Here is a 25,466-nt window from a genome sequence, read left to right as displayed (position 1 = left end):
TTTTCGGGAGAGGGTGGTAAGAGGGGATGCAGGGACCCCTCATCCAACACTTAAACTGAACAACATGCAATTTTTACTTTTTGGCAGTCAGTTTTCCCTGATTCCTTTCAAAATCTATCCTATAAACTAGAACTGTCCAATCGGGACAAAATACCCCCCGCTGGGTTTTTCAGAAGTAATTTTTTGTATAATAAAGATATGTATCAAACATGAATTATAAAATTTTTCTTCCAGTGACCTTGAACTTCCCCAAATGACCTTGGGTCAAGGTCATGACACACCCTTGGGTCATGGGCAATCTTTGAGTGAAATAAGAACCTACCAAGTTTATCCATAAGAAAGATATGGACCGGACACGAATTATTAAATTTTTCTTCCAGTGACCTTGAACTTCCCCACATGACCTTGGGTCAAGGTCATGACACACCCTTGGGTCATGGGCAATCTTTGTGTGAAATGAAAACCTACCAAGTTTATCCATAAGAAAGATATAGACCGGACACGAATTATGAAATTTTTCTTCCAGTGACCTTGAACTTCCCCAAATGACCTTGGGTCAAGGTCATGACACACACTTGGGTCATGGGCAATCTTCGTGTGAATTGAGAACCTACCAAGCTTATCCATAAAAGATATGTGTCAAACATGAATTTTGAAATTTTTCTCTCAGTGACCTTGAACTTCCCCAAATGACCTTGGGTCAAGGTCATGACACACCATTGGGTCATGGGCAATCTTTGTGTGAAATGAGAACCTACCAAGTTTATCCATAAGAAAGATATAGACCGGACACGAATTATGAAATTTTTCTTCCAGTGACCTTGAATTTCCCCAAATGACCTTGGGTCAAGGTCATGACACACCCTTAGGTTATGAGCAATCTTAATGTGGAGTAGTAGATTCTAATGTCCCTCTGTAAGAAAGATATGGACCGGACACGATTGCACAGACAGACGGACAGACAGACGGACAAGGTGATTCCTATATACCCCCCCAAACTTCGTTTGCGGGGGGTATAAAAAAAGACTGACATTACATTTTTTTCACGGCAACTAATATTTATTTTAAAAAAATTCAAATTGATACGACTGGTAAGGCTTTTTTACATTTTAATTCTGCTTCTCTCTTGTATTGGCTGGGACTTAATTAAATGCAAACAAGTAATGAGCTTTATCATTTTATCTGTTAATCATATACCGGTAATAAAACAATTATTGTACTCCTAAGATGGCTAAATCATTGTATTGACCTAAAAAAAACAGCAATAATTGTATAATATCACAGAAACTGTACTCATGATAAACAACCATCCTGTTAGCATTAGATGATAAATTAGGACTAGTTCTTGAAAGCAATGTAGCACAGTCTTTAGACAAGAATTTTAAAGCACAATTATCACACATCTGGAAGCAGTTACCAGTCAGCTAGTTTATATTTTTATAAACACTCCTCTGAAAAAATTCTACAAGGATTTACATTAGGAGATATTGCACATTTAGTTTGTACGTTGTTCTGTCTGTACATAAACTTCTTGTTTAATCAGGTACAAGTTACCTTTAATGTAAAAAAAAAAAACCCAATACAATCAATGAACAGTCTGAGCACTACAACAGTCTTTTTCACTAAGATGTCACATAACCTAGTGCTAAACCCACAGAACTGTAGTCATTGGAAGGGTTCAAAAGTTTAATCCCTTATCTAAATGAAACTTTTGTTCAGCTAAATAGGATGTCAATTTCTTATCATGAGGTAGAAGACTGTGTATCAAGACTAGAAAACAAGTCCATATCATCCCAGGGAGAGGTTTGACCCTGTGAACTCTGTACGGTTGATCGGTCGATTGGAACCGTCACCAGTTCCTCTACTTCCTGTAGTAAGGCCTCTGCCTTCTCATTCAGTAAAACCTAAAAAAAAAACAAGAAAACTGTGTTGTTCAATTTTTCCTTTAACACAGACATATACTTATTATAAATTTAGGGAAAAAATACATGTAGTCATATTTCATTTTTATCACCCAATGAAAGTGCATGAAATTTTTATAATATGTTGGGGTAAAAGGAAGGCTAAGAAGTGTATTATAAGACATAAAAGATATTAACAAATTAACAACATACATTTCTTTGTAGATACAAAGAAGTCACAAATAAAAGCTTATCATTCGTGACTTTTTAAAACAAAAACTCATCTGTACAAATCAAATATTTATAATTAAAAGGAGAGTGCAGCTGTATCATTATCTGATAGACGGATAATTAATGGAACACAAGAAATCTAACTTTTGCGGAAGCGACAATCTGTTTGGCCACTTTACGAGGGATCTGCTGTATGGATTTAACAAGGATCTCGGGATCAGCAGTTGCCACTAACGCCACAGACTGGAATCCAGCATTGTATAGCTGCTTAGCTCTACCCTGTACAATGTCAAAGACACTTTGTAAATAACAACTTGTTTTTATATGCTTTATATCAAAAATTCAAATATATTAAACAACTAGTTCAATGAAATAAAGAAAATTCATGTAATGGATCTGTGAATTATTTACTGTAAACCAACTTTTATTTGCATGCGAGAAATTTTCGCGAGGTTCGCGAGAGTCTCGTCATTGCAAATTTTTCTCGCCGCGAACGAGTTCATAAAGCCTCTTTTTCTATTAAAACAGTTCGAAAAAAGGCTTGATCACGAAAATTGATTGCCGCGAACTACTTTACTCCTGGTAAATCGCGAAATAAAGTCGCCGCGAAAAAAAGTTGGTTTACAGTATTTATCATAAATTGATAGAAACGTAAACATTTTTTTTACACCTGCAATGTCACAATGTCTATCCATCTGGATTATGCCACTTAAAGGATTCATAACATTTGGTTTTCATATAAAATATTTGTGAAAATTAATAAAAATACAGAAAACTTGTCTGGCTCCATAGAAATTGGCCCCATTATATAACATTGCTCTTTAAACAACATTTTTATCATAGGATTGTACTGAATATAGACTTTCGACTTTCAGTAGGCATTGTCTACATCATAATAGACATTACAGAAAGCTTGTCTAATAGGCAATATTAGATAACCAACATTTTTATTGAAGGATTTTACTAAAAAGACTTTCAGTAAACATTGTCTACATCACAATAGACAAGATTTATAAATAAAAACATCAGGTTTAAGGAGGAATGCCACACCAACTTTTTATTTTATGAGTCAACTTTTTTAAACAATGGTTTCAGCTTTGAAAGGCCGACATTAGCTCTTAATTATTTTATGTGATTTTTTTTGCATTTTTTCGAAGAAAATTCAAAAAATTAAAAATTTTGCTGTAAATGAATGCATCATATGAATACCTAATAAAACATGTAAAGAAAAGCTGTATAGATATTAAATTTTTTTAGATAAAAAAATATTTATGAAAATAAAACACATAATTTGTGAATATTTTTTAAACTTGTGGATATCTTTTTAAAACCTGGTCACAACTGGGGAGAACATGTTCATTAATCATATTTATCAAAGAAATTGAAACGAAATAGCCAAATTTTTAGAGAAATTAATTTTTTTAAATTTTGGCCAATCCCGATCAAAATTAAACCGATCCCAACCATAATTGTACAATTATTGGAAATAAATAACATTTCCCCAAGACCACTAGTCTGATTAGGTGTTATAAGGTTAAAACATCATTGAACCTGACAATAAAATAGATTTCTTCATTGTAAATACAAATAATATTATGCAATAAATTAGCATTTTATTCATTTTGTATTAATTTTGATCGGGTCCAAATACTAAAAAAATTAATTTCTCTAAAATTTCTCAATTTCGTTTCAATTTCTTTTAAAAATATGATTAACAAACATGTTGTCCTTAGTTGTGACTAATTTTATGGTGTTTTTAACCATATAAGGTTTAAAAAAATCTTCACAAATAATGTGTTTTATTTTCATAAATAATTTTTCATTAAAAAAAATTAAAAAGTCTAACCAGCCTTTCTTTACATATTTTAAAGATATTCATATGATGAATTTACAGCAAATTTTTAACTAAAAAAAACTTAATATTTGGATTTGATTTTTTTCATTTTCTTTTCAATATTTTCAATACAAAAAAATTAATATAAAATAATTAAGAGCTAATATCGGCCTTTCAATGCTGAAACCATTGTTTAAAAGGGATGACTCAAAGATCTATAAAATAAAAAGTTGGTGTGGCATTCCACCTTACACAAGTTTTACAGTATAAAATGAAGTACCAGTTTGACGCCAGGTATTTCCATGAGTGGCAGGAGTTCTGCAGACACACAATAAGCCAGGCGCTTGACAAAGATTCCGAGTAGTTCTTGATAGGCCCAGAATTCCTCTAACTCCTGAAAGGGTTACAGACAATTTGTCAAATGTACAAAAACAGCATTATTTACTACATAAGCTGCATATACACACAAATAAGGTACATTGTAATCAACATATTTTGCATATCAAAAACTATCAAAAAAACGAATTTTGTAACCTTCTTTACTCAGTTGCAGAAATTAATAGTAACAGATGGAATTTAAACAGAAAAATCATGAATATCTGTTTCTGATGTTGCAAATAAAAGTATGTTAAATAGTTCATTACATTTATACATAGCATTACATATTTTATTTTTAGACCAAAATACTGTACAAGAGTTTTATAAATACTGGAATTTGGGTAAAAATACTGTACAAAATGTTCATCAAAAAATTGTACAAATCTGTACAAATTTGGACGAAAAATCAATGTGAGAGGTTCAAACCAAGTGTACCACTACAATGCATTGTTATATCTTACCTATAATTACTCATTTCTTTTGCAGCTTAAACAATTTTTAGGTGAGACAAATACAAAATAAGGTTACTTAAGCTAAGGGCAAGTGAAGGGTAATATGACTCACCAAATTTCATCACGATGATCAAATTTTAAAATTATTATGACTGAAAGGACTTCTCTCATTGAAATCAATAATTACTTTTTTGTATCTAAAAATAATTATACAATCATGTAATCAACTTGTGAATCATTTTTAATCCAAATGATTCTCTTATTTCAAATAAAAAATCTTTAGCTTACATTTCATTGCACACCAAAGTGTCACATTGAATAAATTTAAAACCCAACTTTAAAAACCTTTACTTATCTAACATGCATACTAGCATATAGAAACTAGGTCATTCAGGTAGCTGGCTTCACCTGACAAACATGGCTGCCAGTAACTCAGTAAAACATTCCCTTGGTTCTCCTCTAGCGCCCATAGTAATGTGTGAAACTCATGAACTACCTATTGATATGGTATGTGAGGACTGTGATGAATTTATTTGTGCCAAGTGTGCCAAAACAGATCATAGAGATCACGAATGGAACACTATACCCACGGCAGCCACCCAAAGGAGAAGAGGTCTACCTACATTTCTTAAAAAGATCAAGGAAAAGGAGCTGCCTGGGATTGATAAGAAGATGGAGAAGATTCCACAACAGATGATAGAAAATAAAGAACTGTGTGATGCTGAGATTAAAAAAATTCAGAAGCATGTTGATGAGATAATAGGCAGGTTGATAAAAATCAAAAAACGTCATGAACAAACAATAAGAGACAATTTAGTGGAAAAAAATGATCAGCTGAACCATGTGAAATCTGAATCAGAGAAGAAGAAGAAAGGAATTATTGACACAGTGAAGTTCATGGAGGAGAACAACAGTACCATGTCAGATTACAGTTTGATTGACAATCACAGAGAACTGACAAAAATGCTGTCTGAATTGAAGGTTCATACCACAAACTGTGAACATTCAATGAGGTTCACTAGAGGTGAAATTAATGATGACTTAGTCGAGTCTTTGGTTGGAAAAACTTTAAATTTAGATAATATTACTGTGACTCAGACAAATTCATTCCAATATGGAGATATATCAATATTTGTTTTGGAGGCTTTCAGTGAAGTCCAATGTTACATAAGAAATTTTTTCTCAAACAGTACAGAAAAGGTTGACAATAATGGTGCAATAAAACATAGATATAGTGTTCGTCCTAATGACATGTGTGTGACTGGAAACAGTGATGTTTATTTCACTGATTATATTAAAAAATCAATTGCCATCCTGTCACCATCAGGATCTGTCTCTACAGTCATCAGTACAGATCCACTGGAACCAAACGGAATCTGTCAGTCAGTGGACGGTGGACTACTGGTCACCTTGAAAGACAAGGAAACAGCTCGTTTCAAGTTACAGTCACACAGCAGACGTCTGGTGAGACACATCACAGTGACAGGTGATGTCATCCATGAGTATGAGTACCAGGAGGACGGTCACACCAGACTGTTTACATGGCCATTCAGAGTCACACAGAACAGTAACAGTGATATCTGTGTTGTGAACCTTACTAGTAAAACTACAGGTGAACTAGTGATTATGTCTCCTTTTGGTCGTATGAAGTCTGTCTACCGTGCACACAACCTGCCAAAGAACTTTTATCCAAGAGATGTAGCATGTGACTCCTTCTGTAACATCCTTGTTACTGACATAAACAACAAACAGATCCATCTACTGAGTCCTGACGGGGAGTTCTGGAAGTTCTTACTGACAGACAATGAAGTGAATTGTCCATACAGATTATCACTATACAAGTCTACACTGTGGGTAGGATACAAGGAAGGATGTGTAAAAGTGTATAGATACTCAGTGTAACAAAGTGTATAGATACTCAGTGTAACATCCAAAATAGATCAATTGGTACTGAAATCATTCATACCAGATTTAAAATATTTAATCACTGTGGCCAATCATCAGCTAAATGTAGAATGATATATGTATTCATACTCTTTATATTTTAATTGTTAACAAAATCAAAAGTTATTAGTTTCGGCAGATACACCAAAATTCAAGGGAAATGAAAATTTGAACACATAGGCCTACTGTATTTTGATTTTTTTTATTGGAAACCGCCATTTTTCTTTCTTTCTCACAACGCTGGAAATCTCATTTGATGCATAACTTACTGCGCTTGGTTAATGTGAACAAAGCACCAGAAACTAGAAATATGTCCATAGGACATGAATGTCCCGCCAAGTGTATATTAGTAATGTGACATGAAAATTTGTGTAAGTGTATGAAGTTTGATGAAAATATCTTGAACAGTTTCTTTAAATTGAAATTGGATAAAGATTATAAATTGTCAACAAAAAATGTATGTGAATTTTTAAATAAAAATGTCTTAAAAGGATTTCTTTAAAACTAAAGAAAATACATAATAATGAAAAGGGAGTTGAACAACTCCCACTGTTATTTATCAGAATATTATGTTTAATGAAATTATCTTGAATGATATCTTTAAAACTAAGGTAAGTACTAATTTTAGAGAAGAGACATGAAGGTCAAAGCAAAGGTCGAGTAAACAAAATATGGATGTTGTTAAAAAGCTTACATCAGTACGTATCAGCATATGGCTTTTGATAAAAATATTCAAAACTGAGCTAACACTACTTGAAGAAAAGTGAGGTCAAGGTCAAAGGAAAGGCTGAGGACAAAATATATTAATGCAATATGAAATATGTCCATAGGACATGAATGCCCCCAGAGTGTATATTAGTAATGTGACATGAAAATTTGTGTAAGTGTATGAAGTTTGATAAAAATATCTTGAACAGTTTCTTTAAATTGAAATTGGATAAAGATAATAAATTGTCACCAAAAACTGTGTAAGTGAATGTTTTTATAAAAATATTTTAAATGGATTTCGTTAAAACTAAACAAAATACATAATAAAAAGGGAGTTGAATAACTCCCTCTGATACATATCAGAATATTATGTTTAATGAAATTATCTTGAATGGTATCTTTAAAACTAAGCTAAGCACTAATTTTAGAGAAGAGACATGAAGGTCAAAGGAAAGGTCGAGTAAACAAAATGTGGATGCAGTTAAAAAGCTTACATCAGTACGTATCAGCATATGGCTTGTGATAAAAATATTCAAAACTGAGCTAAACACTACTTGAAGAAAAGTGAGGTCAAGGTCAAAGGAAAGGCTGAGGTCAAAATATATTGATGCAATTAAATAGTTTGCATCAGAATGCATCAACATATGAGATTGATTACACAATCTTGAATGGCATCTTTAAAACTGGGCTAAACACTAATTTAAGAAAAGTGAGGTCAAGGACAAAGGAAATCTCAGCCCTGAGGGTAAAAAAAATGCTGATGCAATTAAAAAGCTTACATCATAATGTACCGTATAAGCATATGACATGTGGTCTGAAACATACCAGTATTAATTACATTGTAATAAAACACATCAAAGCTTTTTGTTAGGCTAAATATTTTTAATAAGACCATCACTGAAGTTTTTTTTTAAGTAATCAGCTGAAATGTTGTCATTACAGAAATTAAAGAATTTTCAAAGAGGAAATGACATTCAGAAGAATCAGAGCAACTTTTTTCAGGAACACAAAATCTAATCCTCTTGGCCATAAAACTTAGACAAACTCACTTTTAATCTAAGTCACTTTTAAAGTTTCTTGAAATTAGTAATTATTAGTGTTGGCAACGAGTACCCGGTTAACCGGTTAACCGTCGAACGTTGCGAGTATCGGTTAGTAAAACTGCTATTCGGTTATTCGGATAAATTAATTCTACATAGTAAAGGCATAGAAAATGAATGTTTTATAATTTATAAATGTATACTAACTTACACATTTCCCTAATTTTAGGTTTAAACTTGATCTAGTGGATGGTTGTAGTGAATCAAATTATTTCGATTAGTTTTCACAGTTTATATAATTGATAGCTTTGATTGCTTGTGGTATACATATTTTGAAGCCCTGAGTTCTAATAACCTCATTTGATAATTAAACGAGATGCCGCCGCAGACTTAATAAGCTTGGAGTTGTAACAAAAGAACAGCTGATTTAATATATGTTTAATCAACTAAGCTTCAATTGTTCGGAAGCCAGCGATTTACTGGACACTCCACATATTGACTATTAATTATGGAGTATGTAAATAATTATTCTCCTTGATTGCGACATATTTCGGGGACTGAAAAAGAAAGTGTAAAATGGTGATTGACGATGACGTATTTATTTGTCTTTGTGTGTCGAATTCCCTATTAATTTTCTGTATTTGAAAATCGATCGTAAATCTTTGACGATATCGTATGTGTGTACTGTAAATAATTACTAATTATATACATAACAATGCATGCAGTGGTACACTTGTACTTTGAATTGAAATTTATCAATACTAAATAAAACTGTTATTTTAAATTTTTTTGGTTGGTATTTTGTACAGGTTTATATACAGTTCTTTGATGAACAAAGAGCAGTATTTTTACCCAAAGTCCAGTATTATTAAGACTCTTGTACCGTATTTGAGTCTGAAAATTATCATGTTTAACTTAATACATCAATTTGTAAAAACACCTCAAGAATTCATGTATTTGTCATGACCCCATTTATATAAGTAACGTATAACCATCCAGGCTCCCCCAGTTTCTATATTTTAAAAACCAAATGCAAATAAATCTTCATCACAAAAGGAAGCTTCCACTGAACTTCTGTGTAGATGGTTCTTCAGGAGAAAAAAAAGTAAATCACATCTACTTTACTCTAATTACTCATGGATGTGTTCTCCTACTTTTGATTGAAACTGGCCAAGTGGCAAGGCAGTTACAAGAGGCCCATGGGCCACATTGCTCACCTGAGCACTTAGGGTAGGAAAAAGTAGAAAATGGCTTTTTATTGTAAAGTTTAAATCCAAAAGTAGTCCCATGACCAATCATGGGTTTGCTATTTTTTAGAAATGATTTTCAAAGAATTTTCCTATATATATCCAATGGCGCATTAAATCAATTAATCATGGCGCCAAGGTGCACATTCCATTTTTAGCAATGTTATTTGGAAATATTTTGTGTACGACTTTCTTTCTTGTTTTACTTTCGTTTTGAATGCAGTCAATTTAAAACAACAAATCTCATTGGTTGAAACCTGTCAAAAAGTACTTCCGGTTAAACGAAAATGAGGTACAATACTTCATTCATTTGTATGGTAGGGCTGTTCCCTTTCCAAAACTGTCGTTATTTTAACACAAAATACGGGTCTGGTATATTCTAAGCAAGTTCCTTTGAATTTGCTGCATTTCATGTGTTAAAAATCGGATGCGGTTAATTAAAAACGTGTTTTCTCTCGTACTTCATATTTGTTTGTCACTTAGTTATTTCTTAAAATGGCCCTTCAGATTATATTTATGGCCCATTTATTTTCGAAATGGCCCATCAAAAATGTTGACAGTTGCGCCATAGTCCCATTGACCATTTTGGCCTTCCCAATCACTGTATATCTTTAAAAACTTTGGTCGGCCATTTTGGCCCCGTCCTACCCCTGGGGGTCATGATTTGAACAAATTTGAATCTACACTTCTTGAGCATGCTTCCATATAAATATGATGAATTTTGGTTTTGTCATTCTTGAGAAGAAGTTGTTTAAAGAAATTTCCTATATATTTCTATGTAAAACTTTGCACGGCCATTTTGGCCCCGCCCTACCCCCCGGGGTCATGATTTGAATAAACTTGAATCTACACTTCCTGAGCATGCTTCCATATAAATATGATGGATTATGGCTTTGTCATTCTTGAGAAGAAGATTTTTAAAGAATTGTTCTATATATTTCTATGTAAAACTTTGGTCGGCCTTTTTAGCCCCGCCCTACCCCCTGGGGTCATGATTTGAACAAACTTGAATCTACACTACCTGAGCATGCTTCCAGATAATTATGATGAATTATGGCTTTGTCATTCTTGAGAAGAAGATTTTTAAAGAATTTTCCTATATATTTCTATGTAAAACTTTGCTCGGCCATTTTGGCCCCGCCCTACCCTCTCATGATTTGAACAAACTTGAAATTTACACTACCTGAATGCTTTCAAATAATTAACTGAATTATGGCCTTGTCAAATTTTTGAGAAGAAGATTTTTAAAGAATTTTCCTATATATTTCTATGTAAAACTTTGAACGGTATTTTGGCCCCGCCCTACCCCCAGGGGTCATGATTTGAACAAACTTGAATATACACTACATGAGCATGCTTTCATATAAATATGATGAATTATGGCTTTGTCATTTTTGAGAAGATCAATTTGTAAAGAATTTTCCTATATATTTCTATGTAAAACTTTGTCATTTTGGCCCCGCCCTACCCCCAGGGGTCATGATTTGAACAAACTTGAATCTACACTACCTGAGGATGTTTCCACATAAGTTTTATCTTTCCTGGCACAGTGGTTCTTGAGAAGAAGATTTTTAAAATATGCCACTAAATTTTCATTAATTCCCAATTATCTCCAAAGGGCGTGGCCCTTCATTTGAAGAAACTTGAATCCCCTTCACCCAAGGATACTTTGTGGCGAGTTTGGTTGAAATTTGCCCAGCGGTTTTTGAGAAGAAGTCGAAAATGTGAAAAGTTTACAGACAACAACACTTTAGCTAGACAATGGATGTGTTCGGACGCCGGACAAAATGTGATCAGAAAAGCTCACTTGAGCTTTCAGCTCAGGTGAGCTAAAAAATGAAAGAGGCAGACAGATACTGTAAACCAACTTTAATTCGAGTGCGAGAAATATTAACGAGTTTTGAACTTGCCAATATTTAATTCCAATGAACCCTTTCTTTTTCTTTATATTGGTAGAGAATGTTTCCTCAATCACGAAAATAAATCACCACAGAATGATTTCAAACTGACGAAGCACGAATAAAAGATGACACGAATAATAGTTGGTTTACAGTAGATGAAAGGCTAAATCAGAGAGAAACTATGATAAGAGAAGCCAGAGCTCCAGATAAGATGCGTATTTGCAGAAATACGCAATAAATTTTACAAAATATGCATTGAAAATTAAAATAGAGCATACAAATATACATTAGCAATCATAAATATGCATTACACCACGAAAGTACTGCGTACAACAAGTTAAATACATGTACGACTTACTTAAAGATACTAATTGAGGTTAACTCGGTGTTTGATTTTTCTCAAAACTAAATACAGATTTAAAAGCCTTTTAGTGACCAGGAATATTCTAGTAATGACGACGACTATCCCTATTTTGGGAGGAAGAATCAGAGATTTAGATTAAAATCAATTTCTTTGTAGAAAGACTATGCACTTTGCATATCTTTCTTTTATTACGGGTTCATAGCCAATTTTTCATCTCTCTCAACTTGCCATATTAACGAAGATTCTTTTCTGTGTCTCTGACTCTATGATACCTTGACCTTCTGTATAATCATCCTTGTCAAAAAAAAATGCTTCCCAGTCTTAGCAAAATGTCTTGTTGGTATCTGCAAAATTTATTTAAATAAATGCTGGAACTGACCTTTGAAGTTTTTTCCCTCTTCAAAAAGACATACTTCGATTATAAGCTCAAAATCAAAATTAAGGTCAAAACATTCCTATATAAACAGAATACTCGTCAATCATTTTGCTGAAAATCAAAATCTGCATTGATTTGAAAATCAGGGAGTAAATACACTTTGTGGAAAAAAATTATCTTGAGCTCTGAGAAGCACATGATTACTGGAATTTAAGAGAAATATAATGTGGCAATATACATGTACCTGACAAAAGTGATAGACACAGGTTGCAAAACTAGCCGCCCCTGAGAGGAGGTTCTGGACAAAGCCTCGAGGATATTCAAATTTCTCTGCCACTTCCCAAAGTGTCTTCTGCTTCCAAAGATCATAAAGCATCAGGGTCAGGTAGAATCGCTTGACAACAAACTCATCAACAGCCTAAAAAATTAACAAGTTATCTACATGGGAAAAAAAACTTCTTACAAAAATTTAAATGTGAGACACAACACATCATACAGGTACATGTATATGTAGTGTATTTTTTTCAGAAACAAAGTTATTACACCCAATAACATGACAAGGAACAAAACTTTAAGGTAACTACTGTAAAAAGCAAGAGCCATCTTACATGTATGTATAAAATGGCCCTGTACTTATATCAATCAATTAAATATCACCCTCTTTCCCATTTCATATATCAAAATAAAGCAGACACTTGGTGCTTTCATTTTCTGTAATAAAATATCATTTTGAGAATCCAGATATTGGAAAACAGGTTTTAGAAATTGCAATGTTATTGAAATTTGCAGAAAACATGCGTATTTGAATACCTTCAGCGAAGAATTAAAATGTGAGCACAGCCCATGATCCAAAAAATAAAACTTGTTTTTTATGATCTTCATAAAAAGAGCTTTCATTATGTATTTGCTTATTTTGGATCAGAGGTTGTGCTCTCTATGAAACATTGGAAAATGCTTTAACTTTAGGTCATTTTCAAAGGAATTAACAGGATACCCTAAAATCTTGAAAATAAGCCGCGGCTTATTTTAAGTTTTGGTAAGAAAGTTGGGGCTTATTTTCAAAACCGGCTTATTTTCAAATTCCGGCTTATTATCAATGCAAAAAACTGGTATTTAAAGAGAAGAGAGCACAATTCCTGTTTGTTTTCAATATAATCATTGAATAAAGTGTAATCGATAGAATAGGAACTACTTGTTCGATGTAAAATTAAAACATCATGAATATAATAAAATAAAATAATTACAATAATACTTTGTTCAGTATCTTGCATGTAGAAAAAAATACTGATACTGTAAAAGTGGAACGTTTGACGAGGAGGAAACATTGACGAATGAATTTAGCTCTTCAAAGTTTTCTCTCGTCATTTTTTTATTCATTGGCATTCCCCGCTGTAGGTTTTCTTTAGGTTTATGGTGTAATCGTCTACTTTATATTTTGAGAATGTCGATCCCGAAAAGATAACTTCATTGTTTACAGCTTATAAATTTACATGAAATATAAACTTGATTTAAAAAAGTAAAAATAAAATATAAAAAGTCCGCTTGTTATTGAATCACTTGATAAATTAGTCAAACAAACACATATTTAAACAACTCAGTTACGGTACATTGAAATGTAATTACTACCAAGCCCTGCCGATCAGCAGGTTTCTTGCCTCGGGCAGTGTTGCCTGACAGTTAAATGCTTTACAAACAAAATCTTCCTTTTATCCGTTTTCTCATTTAATTATAACAATTTTAAACACACTGTTAGCTTGTACAGGACTAGATGAGATAATTATTGTTTCCGACAATTTCATGAAAAAAATTCACCATGTTATCTAGTTCCACAATGAATTTTTTTTAAGCCAGCGTAACATGCTTACTGGTTAAAAAAAATTTATAACTTTAAATCTACCCTTTAATAGTAAGTTTACACAAGTTCATTTGTTTCTACAGACTTAGTTAGTACCATGTCTACGCAGAAATTGGTAAAGGTTAAATGAATTAAAGAAAGATAACTCAGTTTTAATTTGCACAGTAAAAAAAAAATCGTCGAAGTTTTCAATCGTCAAATTTTTAAGACGAGGCAATTGTCAAACGTTTAACATCTTTCCTAAATGGCATTGTCATGACCGGCTTATTTTCAAAACTGGCTTATTTTCGAGTAATTTTTAATGCAAGAAATAGGTGGCTTATTTTCAAAACCGGCTTATTATTAAATCCGTCTTATTTTCAAGATTTTAGGGTATGTGGAAAATGGCCCATTTTATGACATCATAATGCATTGACTAGATGGGAAATTATGTCACGATAAATAGATATGTGGTCACCAAGACTCCAATTGCAAGTGATAAATACTGCATTTGCAACCTTAATGGAGCGGTTTTGATTTTTCAGAATTTCTCAGGGCCAAACTCGGCCCAAAGTGGCTCTTGCTCTTTACATGTACACTTGAGATAAGAGTGGAGAATTTCACACAGAGAAGCTGTATAGTGTACATACCTGTCTGGTGTGTTGACCTGAGGCTTTCTTTGCTACATAGGATTCAGGGACACCTATCAACTCAGCAACCTTTAACTCCACAGGTGTCAACATACTTATCTACAAAATAACCCTAATGTGTAAAAGACTAACTTCACCAGTGTAACAATAAAATATCACTCTTTCTGAAGAAGTATCTCTTGTTATACAATATGCATACATGTCCATAGAACAATTCCATTTTTACATTATTAAAAAATTAAATTTTTCTCTATGAACATCTGCTTGTAAACCAAAAACTTATGAATCTTCTTGAAGAAAACACAAGTTGGAATCAATACTTTCAGTTTTACATGAAAAAATTTTCATAAAGGGTATTGTATTCATAAAATATGTCAGAACTCTTGCTGAAAATGGTGCATAACTTGTGTAAGCTTGAGGAACACTCCCATCTGCATCAAAATTTTCTTCACCAAGTTGAAATAATTTTGAGTAACCTGCTGTTTTTGTTATGAAGAACATGTGTGTCTCTCATGAGTTTCTTTGTTTGACTTGATTCAAAGAAAAGGAAAGAGAAAAAGCTCAATCTATGGTGTACTTAAACAGAAAAGACACTCTGTAGTCTAGTCTGCTCTGATGACACCAACATGGTACTCATTTTTGTGATAAACTATACACACATGCAGGATACGTTTAGTTACAGCGGTGTTTTTCCATCCATTGGGAAAGGGTCTGGTACCGGTTCAATTAGGAAAAATAACATCGAAGAAGAACAATGAGAATTTTGTCTCCTTTAATGAAATAAAACATATTTTTGTGCTTATTCCAACTTTATTACCTATAACTACGTGTTTTAAAGAATAAGCGGGAAGTATCTATTGACTTTTTAAGCGGTTAGCTTCGCTAACCGCTTTATGGCATGTATCGACACCGGAAACTTCCATAAGGCGCTACCTATCGACAAAGACTCCACCTATGATTTGTTTCTAACACATGCTAATTAAAAGCAAGACTATCAAAACAACGTTATCTTTCGGTTTTTAATTTTTCTCTGATTTTATTTGTCAATGAAATAAATTTATAATTGTTGTATTAAAAAAGTTTATGTATAGGAGCATTTGGTGTCGAGATTAAATTTCCGTGACGTCAGCTGATGGCGATCGGGACCTGTGACGAAATTCGAAGTCAGCATGAAGTTTAGTTGATAACATTATCAACGCGTTGGATTTAAACTTAAGGAAGAAATATATAGCAGAAATATCATTTGAACCCAATGCTACACAAAACCAGTAGGCATATCCGATTTATGTGTTAAATTGAGGCCTGAATCGATACAAGGGGTCCAAATGGCGTTGCACGCCTTGTGTATTTATATTTTATATAGAGGGGGTAGAATGTTTCGATATTTGGCTAATTTAGAGACTTACTGATAAAAATTCAGGTGCCTGTGATTTATTATAAGGCACCCCTCGTGAACAATAAATATTTGGCCGAATTATGCTACTGGCACAGGGAGGACGGGTTAATTACTGGCTAAAGGGGTTGAAGGTTATTACCGACTGCAAAACATCGGGAATCTCTATTTCCTTTTCCTTGCTAAAATATTTAAGGCATCCCTTTAATTAACTTAATTAATACTAGTACATGAAGAAAGCCTTTATATAAAAAAAAAACTGAATACATCTGTAAGTTGTACAGTTATGGATTACTTCCATAATGAAACGTTTGTTTTCTTCTCCTTTTATTGAAATTATTTAAAAGATGATGAAAGCTTTGTTTCCATGGATAAATTCTGTACTCAGTCTAATTATTACAAACGATTATAAACGATCACATTTTTATTTAAATATTTGCCAACTCTTTTTTAAATAATTGTCATTTATTACTTATTCGAACATTTAATTGTATGAAAAGTCAATAATGTACATTTCTTAAAACTTTATTATCTTGTTTACTTGTCTTTTTTCCTGTGAGAAAAATAGTTCATAATATTAATAAACAGATGTACTTGTATCTGTATCAAAATACAGAATAAACAGCGATTGGTCTCAAAAGAAAAACGGATCCTTGAAAGTTCCGGTGCCTAGGAGAAGTAAGCATCCCCAATGACAGGTCACACCTTTCTGACCCGCAGTGAGCCTGAAATGAAGCTCTCTGAAATTAATTAATTTACAACATGTGTGTCTCTCCATCCGTTTTTCTGATTGACTAGCCAGCTCAAGATCTATGTACAGTACATCAAATAAATTAATCTAAAGAATTTGAATTATCATTTTATTTTCTTTTTGAGTTGTTTGCTATCGTTGCCTTTATAGTTACCTAATCATGCCAATTTCAGAATCAATAGAGCATGAAAGCCAATTAAATTTGCATCAACATAATTTGTTTTTCGTTCTGAGCACTTTTGGACGCCACCAATGGAGACAATTAGAGAGAAATTTTTGAAATTGAACTTCCTGTCTTTCAAACTGAAAATCTCATGTTGATATTTTGAAACAAACATTTGTGACATCAGTCTGGGATGTTATTGGTTATACCATTTAATTAAGTACTAAAAATTCAGTGTGTTGCTTCTTCGCTGATGACATTGGACAAAGATATGCATGCTTACTTTTATATCATCACTCAATGCATTTTTTGTTATTCTACTCTGTACAGTCATATTCCATGAAAGCATGCTAACCGCTTTTCAGTACTTTCAGTACTTTGATTATCAATGTCCCATACTTTCACATTTTCATGCTATAAATTTGTCAAAATGTATGACACTACGCTGTTTACACAACAGGTCCCGCCAAATTACAACTTTCTCTACTTTTGATTTAAGCGGAAGTGAAACAATTATTCAACTTATAGAGAAATACAATGTCGTTGTAGTCTGTTGCTTCACAGTTGAATTGGGAAGTTTTTGTCACAAAATTGGGTAAAATTAAGGTTTTTGGCATTTGGAATGGTACTGTTTATCGATACCAGATATATTAGCAAAAAAACATTGATTTACACGTAATCTACTTTCAAGACACCAGCATAACTTCCATTTTAGCTATGACCTATACTAAACATGTTTTGAAGACTTGGGAAGAATTTCTGATTTTCTCTTTGAAACATTTTGACAAGAAATTAAGAAAAACTTTAGTTAACATTAAACTCTGATTTACACCATTGCACACAATACACACGATTTTACAGTACAAGTTTCCTCTTCATTTACCTGTTTGAAGTAGGTCATCCATGGTGGTTGAACTTCCTTGACGAGGTCATAAGGGGTCACAAGGAACAGGAGGTGTAGATAGCTGGCAAGAACCAGAGACTCCTCTGCCTTCTTCAGATCTTTATACAACTGAGCAGAAAAGTCCAGATCAACTGAACCTATAAAACAGAAAAGTCCAGATCAGGCTGAAATACAGAAAAGTCCCAATCAACCGAACCTGTAAATACAGAAAAGTCCAGATCAACTGAACCTGTAAAACAGAAAAGTCCAGATCAACTGAACCTGTAAACACAGAAAAGTCCAAATCAACTGATCCTGTAAATACAGAAAAGTCCAGTTAAACAGAACCTGTAAAACAGAAAAGTCCAAATCAACTGATCCTGTAAATACAGAAAAGTCCAAATCAACTGATCCTGTAAATACAGAAACGTCCATATCACCCGATCCTGTAAATACAGAGAAGTCCAGATAAACAGAATCTGTAAAAGTCCAAATCAACTGATCCTGTAAACACAGAAAAGTCCATATCAACTGATCCTGTAAATACAGAAACGTCTATGTTAACCGATCCTGTAAATACAAAGTCCAGATCAACCAAACCTGTGAATACAAAAGTCCAGTTTAAAGGTCTTATCAATATAGAAAAATCCAGATCAATACCTGATAGATTTAATACATATAAATATTATCATAACAGAAACTTGATCCAAAGGGTCGTATCAAGTCAAGTTGACAGGCGTGTATCATCAGATCAAATGAGACGCGAGGCGTCGAATTTGATCTGATGACCCGTGCCTGTCAACAAGTTTTTTATTAGTCCTAATTAGATAAAGAGGTTTGATTATACCTTTAAAAGTGGCCCGCCCCAGAGGTGTAACCTCCAGCGTGTGGGGTACTGGGGAGTTCTCTTTTTCCTGTGACAGCCTTCTCTTCTGTTGCACTAATCCCATGTCAATCAACTGCTGTAGAGCATCCTTTGTCATGGCAACAATGTCACATGACAACTGAGTAGCCTGGATGGATAGTAAGGTGTGAGTCATCATTTCAAAAACCTCCTCCGTTGTCTTGGTTACCTGAAAAAACAATGTAGATTTCAGTGTTCAAGGATTGGATGAAAAACTATCAATTATTGAGTGCTGAATTCTTGTACAGTAAAACTCGGTTATAAGGAGGTCACTTGGTCCTATCAAATTACAATTCTATATTAGTAATTTGTTATATCCTTATAAGGTACTAGATAAATCTACATTGCTGGGGATCCAAGATAACTTTGCTATATCCGTGAATTCATAATATCCGTGTTCGTACTAAACAAGGTTTACTGTATCATGTATTTTTCTTTGTTACTTTAACTTTGTCTTCTCAAACACCCATACCTTGTATACTAGTGATATCTAAAAACTAACCGATTGAAACTCCAAATAACTTTTTTTAGATGTATTTTTTAAAATCTCGAAACCTTTTTTTACTTCTAACTTATAAGTCAAACCAAAACATCAACAAGAAACATAACACTTTGACCAGGCCTTATGACTTTTTCAGACATTAATTTGATAAGACAGCTCACTACCTGCAGGCCTATGGTGGACAGGATAAGAGACCTGATTCCCTTCCCGTCCTCGTAACTCAGACTGCTGTAACAGCTCTCCAGGGGACCACTGATTATCTCCCACACCTGAAACAAGAGGGGTTCATTGGAAAACACCAAATGTAAGCAAATCTACATGTAGATGTATTTCATACTGTAAACCAACTTTAATTTGCATGCAAGTCTAACAACCTTATTCTACTTTTCAGGCATTCTCAAGATCTATTAAATTGTTAATGGAGTGTATTTTCTTGCTTGTGAAAATTGATGACTGCATTTTCAATATAAATCAACTCTTCTTCTTGACAGCTTGCATTTTTTTTAAGGAAAACCTAACCACCCTTCATGCTGAATGACCACACTGATGAAGAAACAGAAGATGATGATAAGAGATAGTTACCTTACACCTGTCTTTGTTACTGACAATAAGAATGCTCTCCCTTGTAGTGTATTGAGATAGTTACCTTCCACCTATCTTTGTTATTGACAATAAGAATGCTCTCCCTTGTAGTGTATTGAGATAGTTACCTTCCACCTATCTTTGTTATTGACAATAAGAATGCTCTCCCTTGTAGTGTATTGAGATAGTTACCTTCCACCTATCTTTGTTATTGACAATAAGAATGCTCTCCCTTGTAGTGTATTGAGATAGTTACCTTCCACCTGTCTTTGTTATTGACAATAAGAATGCTCTCCCTTGTAGTGTATTGAGATAATTACCTTACACCTATCTTTGGTACTGACAATAAGAATGCTCTCCCTTGTAGTGTTTTGAGATAGTTACCTTCCACCTATCTTTGTTACTGACAATAAGAATGCTCTCCCTTGTAGTGTATTGAGATAGTTACCTTCCACCTATCTTTGTTACTGACAATAAGAATGCTCTCCCTTGTAGTGTATTGAGATAGTTACCTTCCACCTATCTTTGTTACTGACAATAAGAATGCTCTCCCTTGTAGTGTATTGAGATAGTTACCTTACACCTATCTTTGTTACTGACAATAAGAATGCTCTCCCTTGTAGTGTATTGAGATAGTTACCTTCCACCTATCTTTGTTACTGACAATAAGAATGCTCTCCCTTGTAGTGTATTGAGATAGTTACCTTACACCTGTCTTTGTTACTGACAATAAGAATGCTCTCCCTTGTAGCGTATTGAGATAATTACCTTACACCTATCTTTGGTACTGACAATAAGAATGCTCTCCCTTGTAGTGTATTGAGATAGTTACCTTACACCTATCTTTGGTACTGACAATAAGAATGCTCTCCCTTGTAGTGTATTGAGATAGTTACCTTACACCTGTCTTTGTTACTGACAATAAGAATGCTCTCCCTTGTAGTGTATTGAGATAATTACCTTACACCTATCTTTGGTACTGACAATAAGAATGCTCTCCCTTGTAGTGTATTGAGATAGTTACCTTACACCTATCTTTGGTACTGACAATAAGAATGCTCTCCCTTGTAGTGTTTTGAGATAGTTACCTTACACCTATCTTTGTTACTGACAATAAGAATGCTCTCCCTTGTAGTGTATTGAGATAGTTACCTTACACCTATCTTTGGTACTGACAATAAGAATGCTCTCCCTTGTAGTGTTTTGAGATAATTACCTTACACCTATCTTTGTTACTGACAATAAGAATGCTCTCCCTTGTAGTGTATTGAGATAGTTACCTTACACCTATCTTTGGTACTGACAATAAGAATGCTCTCCCTTGTAGTGTTTTGAGATAATTACCTTACACCTATCTTTGGTACTGACAATAAGAATGCTCTCCCTTGTAGTGTATTGAGATAGTTACCTTACACCTATCTTTGTTACTGACAATAAGAATGCTCTCCCTTGTAGTGTATTGAGATAATTACCTTACACCTATCTTTGGTACTGACAATAAGAATGCTCTCCCTTGTAGTGTATTGAGATAGTTACCTTACACCTATCTTTGTTACTGACAATAAGAATGCTCTCCCTTGTAGTGTATTGAGATAGTTACCTTACACCTATCTTTGGTACTGACAATAAGAATGCTCTCCCTTGTAGCGTATTGAGATAGTTACCTTACACCTATCTTTGTTACTGACAATAAGAATGCTCTCCCTTGTAGTGTATTGAGATAGTTACCTTACACCTATCTTTGGTACTGACAATAAGAATGCTCTCCCTTGTAGTGTATTGAGATAGTTACCTTACACCTGTCTTTGTTACTGACAATAAGAATGCTCTCCCTTGTAGTGTATTGAGATAGTTACCTTACACCTATCTTTGTTACGGACAATAAGAATGCTCTCCCTTGTAGTGTATTGAGATAGTTACCTTACACCTATCTTTGTTACTGACAATAAGAATGCTCTCCCTTGTAGTGTATTGAGATAGTTACCTTCCACCTATCTTTGTTACTGACAATAAGAATGCTCTCCCTTGTAGTGTATTGAGATAGTTACCTTCCACCTATCTTTGTTACTGACAATAAGAATGCTCTCCCTTGTAGTGTATTGAGATAGTTACCTTCCACCTATCTTTGGTACTGACAATAAGAATGCTCTCCCTTGTAGTGTATTGAGATAGTTACTTTACACCTATCTTTGTTACTGACAATAAGAATGCTCTCCCTTGTAGTGTATTGAGATAGTTACCTTACACCTGTCTTTGTTATTGACAATAAGAATGCTCTCCCTTGTAGTGTATTGAGATAGTTACCTTACACCTGTCTTTGTTATTGACAATAAGAATGCTCTCCCTTGTAGTGTATTGAGATAGTTACCTTACACCTATCTTTGTTACTGACAATAAGAATGCTCTCCCTTGTAGTGTATTGAGATAATTACCTTACACCTATCTTTGTTACTGACAATAAGAATGCTCTCCCTTGTAGTGTTTTGAGATAGTTACCTTCCACCTGTCTTTGTTATTGACAATAAGAATGCTCTCCCTTGTAGTGTTTTGAGATAGTTACCTTACACCTGTCTTTGTTACTGACAATAAGAATGCTCTCCCTTGTAGTGTATTGAGATAGTTACCTTACACCTGTCTTTGTTACTGACAATAAGAATGCTCTCCCTTGTAGTGTATTGAGATAGTTACCTTCCACCTGTCTTTGTTACGGACAATAAGAATGCTCTCCCTTGTAGTGTATTGAGATAATTACCTTACACCTATCTTTGGTACTGACAATAAGAATGCTCTCCCTTGTAGTGTATTGAGATAGTTACCTTACACCTATCTTTGTTACTGACAATAAGAATGCTCTCCCTTGTAGTGTTTTGAGATAATTACCTTACACCTATCTTTGGTACGGACAATAAGAATGCTCTCCCTTGTAGTGTATTGAGATAGTTACCTTACACCTATCTTTGGTACGGACAATAAGAATGCTCTCCCTTGTAGTGTATTGAGATAGTTACCTTACACCTATCTTTGTTACTGACAATAAGAATGCTCTCCCTTGTAGTGTATTGAGATAGTTACCTTACACCTATCTTTGTTAATGACAATAAGAATTCTCTCCCTTGTAGTGTATTGAGATAGTTACCTTACACCTATCTTTGTTACTGACAATAAGAATGCTCTCCCTTGTAGTGTATTGAGATAGTTACCTTCCACCTATCTTTGTTACTGACAATAAGAATGCTCTCCCTTGTAGTGTATTGAGATAGTTACCTTACACCTGTCTTTGTTACTGACAATAAGAATGCTCTCCCTTGTAGTGTATTGAGATAGTTACCTTACACCTATCTTTGTTACTGACAATAAGAATGCTCTCCCTTGTAGTGTTTTGAGATAGTTACCTTACACCTATCTTTGTTACGGACAATAAGAATGCTCTCCCTTGTAGTGTATTGAGATAGTTACCTTACACCTGTCTTTGTTACTGACAATAAGAATGCTCTCCCCTGTCGTGTCCTTGCCTGCCCGCCCAGCTCGTCCTATCATCTGTTTGTACTGACTCCTGTTGAGGTACTGAGTACCAATGTAGGGATTGCGCAATATCACTCTGGAAAAAAATTATCTAGACTTCAATTTATATGTATTTTTTTAATCAAACAAAATGTTCAGTTCAGATTGGTGTTAAATTTCTGCATTTTATTCAAATTATGACATTATAAAAGCTAGACTGGTAAAATGATCTTTTTGTAAGTAGTCTTGTTTAAAGAGTTTCCCATGATTATACTGACTTTTTGGCCTTCTGAAGATTATACTGACCTTTCTGGTGATTATACTGACTTTTCAGATGATTATACTGACCTTTCTAGTTATTATACTGACCTTTTGGTTTATAAACTGACCTATTGACCTTTCTGATATTTATACTGACCTTTTGGCTGGCAGATTGACCCCGGCTGCCAGTGTAGAGGTACAGGCCAGGAGACAGAGCACGCCGTCCGAGTGCGCCTCCTCCAGTAGGTGGCGCTCATCTGTCGTCAGACCGCTGTGGTGGTACGCTATACCAAAATGTATCGTATGCTGCAGTACGGGACACATCCTCTGTTCTCCATCTTTGTAGAGTTCCTTCAACAAGTCTTTTCTCTCTTGTCTTTTCACTTGACTTAGTTCTCTGTGGTTGAATAAAAACAAATTTATAAATTAATTTTTCTCATGTCAGAGTTAACCTTAAAATTTTGATTTAAACAAAGCTAATAAGGCAGTAAAAAGTTTTTAAAAATTCAAGAAATTCAGATAAAAATATAACATGTTTCATGCTTCCATGTGTAACCGTAGAGGAGAAAATACAATGGACCAGACCAGGATTTGAACCCAGGCCCCCTGAAACTCTGGTCAAGCGCTCTACCAACTGAAGTAGCTATACACACCGGTGATCAAATTCAGCGACCACCACATGTCACTTCTGTTTCTTATCCTGAATGCTTCCATTTTAAAATGCTTTCACTTGAATTTATAAATTATAATTTATAATTATCTTTATTGTTTACATTGTTTACCTCAAATCTAATCACTTGTATTTCCTTCCTTTACCTCTTGTATTTGGCCATCAGTTTACTCAGCATCAGGGCCACGTTTTCACAGTTTTTCTTGGTGGAGCAGAAGATGAGACAGGAGTGTTGTGGGACGACCTCCGTCACCAGACCCAACAGGTGGTCCGGGTCCACCTTGTTCATCTCCGGACTGTACTGAAATCAAATTCCACCAATTATACATGAATTCAATTAACGAAAAACAAAATCAGGAAGACCATATTATACCAGTAATACATTTATTTTTAAATTTGTCCACAACTAACAATTAAAACAAAATCAAGTAGATACTGATGTAAATCATATATCTTTTTTGGAATAAATTTTCTTAATATTAGCAACTTCTTACTCTATCCTGTCAGAAGTCATCTGAAAATCATCATGAAATAGACATGTACATCAAGACCACAAACAGAGAAGACACTTAATAAAATTTAAATTTAGATTTGAATACCTTGAATTTCTAATGCACAAACACATTAAAATACTCATAAGTTTAAATAACATTCAAATACAAATACATGTTAAAAATTAATTATATTTTGAAAATATTATGCATTTCAAACTTCAAGGTTATATTACCGTAATTTTCGGGTCATAGGTCGATGGGGTATATAGGTCGAAAGGCTCATTTTCAGCCTTTATTTTTGAAAATCCTAAGATAGGACGAACTTACTATATAGGACGAGGCTTTGTTTCCCGTTTTCTAAAAATTCTTACGCAGATACAACGTATCAGAACAGGTTAACCTCTATAATTACCGGGGTAATTCCGTGACAAGAACGTATCACGAAAACAAACAGGTATTTTAATGATTACAGCATTTACATGAAGTTTTTAAAAAATGTAGT

General features: G+C 33.9%; 1 protein-coding gene across 1 annotated transcript in view; it reads right to left on the bottom strand.

Moving 5' to 3' along the window:
- Window positions 1-1,023: 1,023 nt before the first annotated feature.
- LOC134234844 (helicase POLQ-like) overlaps window positions 1,024-25,466 on the bottom strand; it is a 30,160-nt gene continuing 5,717 nt past the window's right edge. The window contains exons 9-19 of the mRNA XM_062716891.1: window positions 24,617-24,771; window positions 23,958-24,197; window positions 23,495-23,636; window positions 19,621-19,725; window positions 18,898-19,123; window positions 18,051-18,208; window positions 14,861-14,959; window positions 12,621-12,794; window positions 4,247-4,360; window positions 2,277-2,411; window positions 1,024-1,904 (exon numbers count right to left, since the gene is read on the bottom strand). Of these exons, the coding sequence (XP_062572875.1) occupies window positions 1,743-1,904; window positions 2,277-2,411; window positions 4,247-4,360; window positions 12,621-12,794; window positions 14,861-14,959; window positions 18,051-18,208; window positions 18,898-19,123; window positions 19,621-19,725; window positions 23,495-23,636; window positions 23,958-24,197; window positions 24,617-24,771 (1,710 nt within the window). The 3' untranslated portion in view covers window positions 1,024-1,742. The remainder of the gene's footprint in view (window positions 1,905-2,276; window positions 2,412-4,246; window positions 4,361-12,620; window positions 12,795-14,860; window positions 14,960-18,050; window positions 18,209-18,897; window positions 19,124-19,620; window positions 19,726-23,494; window positions 23,637-23,957; window positions 24,198-24,616; window positions 24,772-25,466) is intronic.

This window comes from Saccostrea cucullata, unplaced genomic scaffold (genome assembly GCF_032062105.1).
Source record: "Saccostrea cucullata isolate Sc308-1 unplaced genomic scaffold, CSIRO_AGI_Scuc_v1 ctg1849, whole genome shotgun sequence".
NCBI lineage: Eukaryota > Metazoa > Mollusca > Bivalvia > Ostreida > Ostreidae > Saccostrea > Saccostrea cuccullata.
This window is presented reverse-complemented; position numbering and strand designations above follow the sequence as displayed.